Genomic DNA, 7,803 nt, shown 5'->3' with positions numbered 1-7,803 from the left:
AACACTATTGCAACACACCATAATTAACATCGATCGATATTGAAAATATTTAATTAATATTTATTAATGAAAAATGTAAGATTCGTTTTGTGAAATAATATAAATGATGAGTATATTTTCTTTCTATTGGAAATCTTTACTAATCATATTTTAGTGTAGAGATTCTCTAATTGTAATACTGCGTCATCTGTAAAAAAATGTTTATAATTTTATAAGATTTATTGCATCGTTTGTATCATTTCTTGTATTTGTAGGGAAGCATAAAAAATTACTGCAGTTTAGTGAATAATAGAATGAATACCATTTAGAATTGTCTGTTATGTTCTAATATATTTTAAACGTAACATAAAGTAAAATATAATATTCATTAATTTAGATAATATTTGTTTTTATCATTGCTTATTAATATCATGGAAAAAATAATAGTATGCTTTCTTATAAATATTGTAAATAAATTGAATTCAATGTATAATTATTTACAAGAATTAGAAACCATATGGACATATAAATCAAATATTTCATAATGTAACGTAAGGTACTTGATATTATGCATCGTGTTTGTGAAGATTACAATATATTATATAATATAAATCAGTATCAAGACAAGTTGGAAAAATGTAATGTAATTCTTTTTTTAAACGATAGCCTTGTGTTATTTAATTCTGTCGCGATACCAAAAAGTAAATATATATATTTACAAACAATATTTCATACAGATTAATATATCACAAATATTGTATATCGCAAAGAAAATTGTTAATCGATAATGATTAACTGATATTTTATGTTATTGCTTATGCTCTTATTGTAAAAAATGTATTAATAATAAACTCATAGATATATTTTATCTGAACTTTGACATTTTTATATGAATGAATTTTTATGTAACTGCAAGTAGTCTTATATCGATGATGACAATGATAATGATATTATTAATGATACATAATGACAGTGACGATAATAATAATAATAATAATAATAATAATAATAATAATAATAATAATATTAATAATAATATTAATAATAATAATAATAAATATCATACAATGTTTTTCTTTCTTCTTTCATAACAAATAGATTTTCTATGTAACATCTTATATTTATAAATCCTAATGTCATAAAGATTATTTAAACTGAGAAATATATATTTAATACTCAATTTTGATGACCGCTAAAATATACATAACGTTTTATGACATTTTATATTTTATAATACACAGCCTGATAAAACTTATTACAATATTAATCTTCTATCTTTGAATATTATAATAATGATATTCGAATACCGCACAACTTACATTTCTTGTCCAATAATATGGTACATCAGAAAAATTTCATGTTTATCATTCATGCGAGGAAATTCTCTTTACAAAAAATTAAGAACTTTTATTAATTTTTATAAGTATAGAATAAATAAATAATTATGATAACTACATTCTTTTCAATGTTATTAAGATGCAAAATATGTGAATAAGAAGCTTACGAAAACATGATGATATAATAATTTTTGATGAATCATAAATCGATATATTAAGATTGCGATCATACGTGCTTAATTTGTGTTTTGCATTTCAATACGTGTATGATTCGTTACAAAATTCATTAATAGCTATGTTTTACAAATACTGCAATTATGAGCACAAATACTGAATTTATTTATTCAGTAATTCTTGGTCTCCTATTTCTTATTTTAGAAGTTATAAAATTTTTTCATCTGTAAATTGTACTTCTGTATAAACATGATTGTGTATAGTATACTATAGTAATATATCAAATCATATATGTGTATATATATATATATATATATACACACACACACACATCTCATTAATTACTGAAGTAAATTATATTGAACATATATACAAAAAAATACCATCATGTCTGACTTTTTATATAATAAAAATCAATTTACCAATGATGACGTTGACGTGTTATAGACGAAAAAAAAGAAAAAAACACAAAACAATTTTTTTTTAAATCTATATAACGACAGAATTCTGACGTATAATTTATAATATATGTATTGAATAATCGATAACTCAAAATTCTGGTCATTATTGACTCTGCTAGAAAATATTGATATGCATACTATTTTAGTTCTTAGAAAAATAATCTAAAACATAATAAAAACTTATTATTATTAATAGTATTATGTTTAACTATTGTATATTAATTATGAAACTAAATTCGAAATGCAGCTTACAAGAATTCATATGAGAAACAAGATCCTGTTTGTTTTATAATTATAAAAAAGGCTTGTACCTAAACAGCCAGTTGTAAGCTATTCTTTTATTTTATTTTTAAATTGAATTATCTTTATCTATGTTGTATTAAATCGTTTTCTGTAACGTTTGAAATATTATAAAAGTTATACGGTAAATTAGGGGGTAAAAAGTTTTGCAAAGCTGCTGGCATTGCATTAAAATATGTTGCATTTCTTTCTCGAAATACAGTATCCTGTACGGTACCAGATACATCTGCCTGGAAAGTTTGTATCGCTGTTGTTGGTATAGCTTGTACGACTATTGGTTGAGGTGCTGTTACGTGTGGTACAGCTTGTATTACCTGAATAAATAATATATAAAAATAATTTAAGAAAATGTTATCGCAATAGTTATTTGCAAACGACATTTAATTAAAAATACTCAATACCTGTACAGTTGTAGATTCTGTTTGCGCTATGGAAAGTGGATCTTCTGCAGTATTAGCTTGAATCGAATGTTGCTGCTGCTGTTGTTCTTGCTGTTGTGGTTGTTGCTGTTGCGACTGTTGAGATTGTGATAAATGCTTCGTGTGAGACGTATTAATTCCATGTCTACGTTTCATATGTTTATTGTAATTTGGCCAATTTGTAAAATGGTGTTGACATTCTAAACAACTATATGGTCGTTCACCGGTATGTTGTCGTCTATGTGTCTAAAATATAATATATTACAGTATGTTATTTAACATATAGATATTTTATGTATTGTGATATCGAAGATATATTTTTTACCGTTAAAATTCCTTTAAAACGAAAACATTTCCCACAGAATTCACAAGTAAAAGGCATTGCACCTGTATGTATCCTATGATGTTCTCTCAAAGTACCCTTTTCTCTAAATGTTCTACCACAAACAGCACATTGGTGTGGTTTAGCACCAGTATGAACTGTTTCATGTTTCTTCAATTGTAACGGTGTTTTAAATCTGTAATATAATTTATATTAAGTATTTTATATAATATATTTTATCGTATAAACATACGCTTTTGGACATTGAGAACAACTATATGGCTTGTCTGCAGAGTGAGTTAAGAAATGAGCTTCTAAATTTCCTTTTTGTATGAAACTTTTTCCACACTGATCGCAAGTAAAATTCCTAACACCAGAATGAATACGTTTGTGAGTAACCAAATTAGGCTTAGTAGAAAACCTGTAATAAAGATGATCTATATAATATTTATTTATAAATAGTTTTTATAATTAATTATTGTCAATTACCTTTTATCACATTGATCACATTGAAAACGATTTTTCATTGTATCCGGTAAATGACATCTACTATGAATGTATAAAGCGCTTTGTTGTCTAAATGCTTTACCACATGTTTGACAAACATATGGACGTTCCTCACTATGTACTGCCTTATGCGAGTCTAATACTCTTTTATGTACAAATGATTTTCCACAATCCTCACAACTATGTATAAAAAAAAACATATAAAATTAACATATCGTCGAATGTTTTATCAAAACTGCATATATACTTTAAAACTTGTAATACATAAGAATATTTACTTATACTTTGCTTTAGTTTTATGCCTTTTGACATGAGTAAGAAAACCATAATATTTGTCATAGACTTTGCAACATTGCACACACATGTACTTTGCTTGTTGATTATGTACAGTTTCGTGATGTTCTTCCAAAGCTTCTAAACTTGGTAACTTGTCATTACAATCAGTACATAACCAAGGATATCTATCTAATCCTTCTCCTCTTTTACGTCCAGGTTTTGGTGGTTCTGCTGCACGGGTTTCTATCATTTCCAAGTCTGAATCTGTTCCTACATATGCCATAGCATACATTAAAATTAATAATATTTAAATTTAAATATCTACAAAATATTATATAAATTTTACCTGTCATATAATTGTCTGGAACTTTCATATTAGATTTTATACTAATGTCACTGTGTCCTTTTTTTAAATCAGAGGTTAGGCATAATTCCAAATCTTCCATTCTTTGCATTTGACTTTTTTTCTTAACCTTTTTCTTAGTCTGCTTGGGAGAACCTTTTTTCACTTGAATTTTACATTTCTCTTCCTTTACCGTCTCATATTTTTGCTGATTACAATCATTTTCATTTTCGTTATTAAAATATGTATTTGTGATATCTACAGCAGAATTATGAATGTAATTATCCGATAGTTGACATTCATCGATTGCAATCTCTTCCTCTTTCGGAAATTCAACAGTTTTCTTAATAAAATCTATATTTGGTTCTAAAGTCGACGGTTCAGACTTGGGCTCTATTAGTAGTTGCCTCAAAGATGCTTGCGCTTGATTGGTCTTCTCAAAAAATTCACTGCACTGATTTAATAAAACGCAACAGTCTATGCAAACCGACAGCGGCAAACCATCTGTTATTAATACCTGCAATGATGAAAAAACCGATATGTTAAAAAAGATATTTATGCCTTAGTACGTACTACACCACAATAGATATTTTAAAAAATAAAGTATCTCTTTAACCTCGATTAATATTCTGATGAAGCAATGATAACAAAAAAGAAAAAAGATTAAAAAAGAACGAAGACAACAGACCTGTTTAAAAAAGATATCTGTATATATAGGTATAGCATACATTAGACGCAGCATTTCAAGTACAACGAGCACGTGAAATTGTTTTTAACGTTTGAAAATGGAGACAGGAAACGCCAAATATGACAACGAATTGAAATTACCTGAATTTGCAAACATTTAGCGATTTTAGCTTCTATTGCTAATTTCTGTCCTTCGGCGTCATAAATACCAATGAAGTTCTCTTTGGTCTCGGCACAGAGCCGGCAAAGTTCCGGCTCCGTCATCATTCATGCGAGAGATCTAAGAACGTTTATGCGGTGGCAGTGCATTGTCAAAAACACAACAAAAACGATTCTATCGTGACACGAATAAAAGCTTCAAAGACGTCGTAAACAAAAGATCGGCATAGACGCTAACCCCGACAGCGGACATGTTCTCTTCCACACGACAAAAATATTACATGTCTCTTTCTCTCTCCACTTACACCGCCATTAAATAGAACCGATATTTCGTCTCGCAATAATCGATTTTTCGATGTGCACGACTCGATTTTGAACTCGCCGCTTGTTCTTATACAGTATCATGTTCGAGAACAATGATAGACGTATTTTGATTCATTTGTTGTTTATAAAAACTATTGCACATCGTTCATATTCGCATGGTAATAGCCTAATCGTGACATCTGTCGAAGATATACTGAAACAATTATCGCCGAATTTTGCAGGAAAAGAAATTTTCAGTTTTCTACTATACCGACCGTTCCGATAATGAATAGTAAAATAAAACTAAAATATCGATTAATCTAAAATTCAATTAATCGAACTTGCTTTGAATGAGAAATTGCAGGACGAGAATATAGGATCAATATGAAAATATTAATCGTAATATATGATTTCAGATATTTAATTAATTATTTTAAGAAGAGCCTTTTACATATAGTATTTAATCTAAAGGATAAAAAGACGAAAACAAGAGCAAAGAGTAAAAAAGAAATTACAAGTTTTCAAAGTGCATCTATTTATTTATTGAAATATTAACAATGAAAAGTGTACTTAAATGTAAAATGTAAAGTATAAATCTAATTAAACAATAGTAGTTCTTACATATCAAATCGTTTTATTTCGCATGTTATATAAAAATAAAATAAAATATTATATAAAATAAAAGTTAAAATAAAATATATAAAATAAAATATTATATAAAAATATATTGTTGAAACAACAAATTTAAATTTTATATAGTAATGTATAGAGTAATATATATTAGTAATGTAAAGAGATAGTATTCTAATGTTAAATCAGAAAGTGATTGAAAAGACTTTGAAAATATACATAAATATGCAGCCATTCGCCCGGTAGTACTTGCGTCTTATAATTACATATATAATTTATTTGCAGATTTTACATGAAATTTAGACATAGATTTCGATATTTCGCAAGTACTACCGACCCAGGTCCCACCGCGTGGAGGTAGCTGCATCTGGGGACCCACGAGTTAACGGGGACTCTAATCTCTAAGTTTCGCGAGACCGGCGTGAGCAAATAATCGCCGAACAAATAAAACGAAGTCCCCGGTAGGACTTTTAATCGCGCTCGGACACTCACGTGAGTGTCCGAATGACTCTACTGCAAAATACGCATTACCGGCGTAATCTTATCTCTATATTAAGCAAGTTAAACTAAGTCCACGGTAGGACACTTAATTCGCGCCCGAACACTCACGTGGTGTTAGTACAACGGCAACTCTACTCTAAAATCAGCGTTCCCGGTGTTCGCGAGGCAACATGAGCGAACAGAGACATCGAGTCCGCAACGGTATCCTACTGGGGATGACGTTGAGGCCGTCAGCCTCGGATGCCCACATCCCACCTTTAAGCACGACCGTCCGTGCCTTTCGTATTTCGAACAATAAAACGAAGTCCACGGTAGGACTTTAATCACGCCCGAACATCCACGTGAGTGCTAGAATAACGGTGACTCTACTCTAATTCGCGGTCCCGCGGGGTTGCATACACCTCACCATGGACTCAGGTGACTATAGATATAAGGTGGGTCAGTCAACGGACTGAACATCCTTACAAATAGCCATATACCATCCTCCTCAGTAGCACATAGACCGTCTCACTCTACAGTCATCCGATGACCGTATCACGACCGGTCATATATTCGTTTTTAGCAATCAAACGAAGTCCTTTACCGTAGGACTTTTCATCGCGCCCGAGAACACCACGCCTGTGTCCGCCGACACACGCGCGAGTGTTCTTTCTATCCTACCCGTATTCGCGCCTAACGATCGAATATGAAGCAAACCATTCGAAGATACGTCGAACCTGCGCCGACGTATCGAAATCCGTGAAGAAGAGGAGAAGAAGAAGAGAAAGAGAGGAAAGAAAGCCGGAACGTGCGCGCATGTGAGAACCATACAACTCGGAAGAAAAGAAAGAAAAGAATATCTGGAAGGTGCAATGAAACACGTGCACGAACGTGTGAAAAGATGAGATTGAAAAGAAAAGATGGGCACGGAACATCGCTATATTCGACCAAAACCAGAGTACGAAGATCTAGCTGGATTTTTGGTACTAGAAGAAGGAGACCCGCACAGAAGCCCACGCCCATGAGCCCCTCTCATGGGTCCCACCCGAGAGAAACTATGATAATTAATCTCGAATAATTATTTCAATTATTGTAGAGCTAACATTTTCAAAGAATACAGACGGCTGCGAATTTACTAATGAATATACGGAAAGTGTAAGAAAGAATGTAAAATGTACGCCGTGCGATGTTCAATTTGGAATTACATAGGAGAAATTTTGAAAAAGTCTGAAAGAACGCAGCCATTCGCTCGGCAATACTTGCACACCATAAGATGTTGATGAAACACAAGTACTTCCGACCCAGGTCCCACCGCGTGGAGGTTGCTGCAGTTGGAGACCCACGGGCTGACGGGGTCTCTACTCTGAAATTCGCGTGACCAGCGTGATCAAATAATCGGCGTTCTATAAAACGACGTCCCCGGTAG

The 7,803-nt window shown here is 31.3% G+C and overlaps 1 protein-coding gene across 1 annotated transcript; it reads right to left on the bottom strand.

Moving 5' to 3' along the window:
• Positions 1-218: 218 nt before the first annotated feature.
• On the bottom strand, positions 219-5,440 carry LOC127071557 (zinc finger protein 773-like). The gene is made up of 8 exons (XM_051010966.1): positions 4,947-5,440; positions 4,122-4,635; positions 3,778-4,045; positions 3,482-3,679; positions 3,246-3,413; positions 2,996-3,188; positions 2,653-2,916; positions 219-2,565 (listed from the first exon to the last, which is right to left on the bottom strand). The coding sequence occupies exons 1-8, from the start codon at positions 5,070-5,072 to the stop codon at positions 2,317-2,319; spliced, it is 1,980 nt and encodes a 659-aa protein (XP_050866923.1). The 5' UTR covers positions 5,073-5,440; the 3' UTR covers positions 219-2,316.
• Between the last annotated feature and the right edge of the window lie 2,363 nt (positions 5,441-7,803).

This window comes from Vespula vulgaris, chromosome 22 (assembly GCF_905475345.1).
Source record: "Vespula vulgaris chromosome 22, iyVesVulg1.1, whole genome shotgun sequence".
NCBI lineage: Eukaryota > Metazoa > Arthropoda > Insecta > Hymenoptera > Vespidae > Vespula > Vespula vulgaris.
This window is presented reverse-complemented; position numbering and strand designations above follow the sequence as displayed.

Bases quoted from the DNA above. Each gene is read 5' to 3' on its own strand.
- LOC127071557 (XM_051010966.1), bottom strand. From the start codon at position 5,072: ATGATGACGGAGCCGGAACTTTGCCGGCTCTGTGCCGAGACCAAAGAG. The intron at 4,636-4,946 runs GTAATTTCAATT...TCATCATTGCAG, and splicing joins CTAAATGTTTGCAAATTCAG to GTATTAATAACAGATGGTTT. The intron at 4,046-4,121 runs GTAAAATTTATA...TGGCATATGTAG, and splicing joins TCCAGACAATTATATGACAG to GAACAGATTCAGACTTGGAA.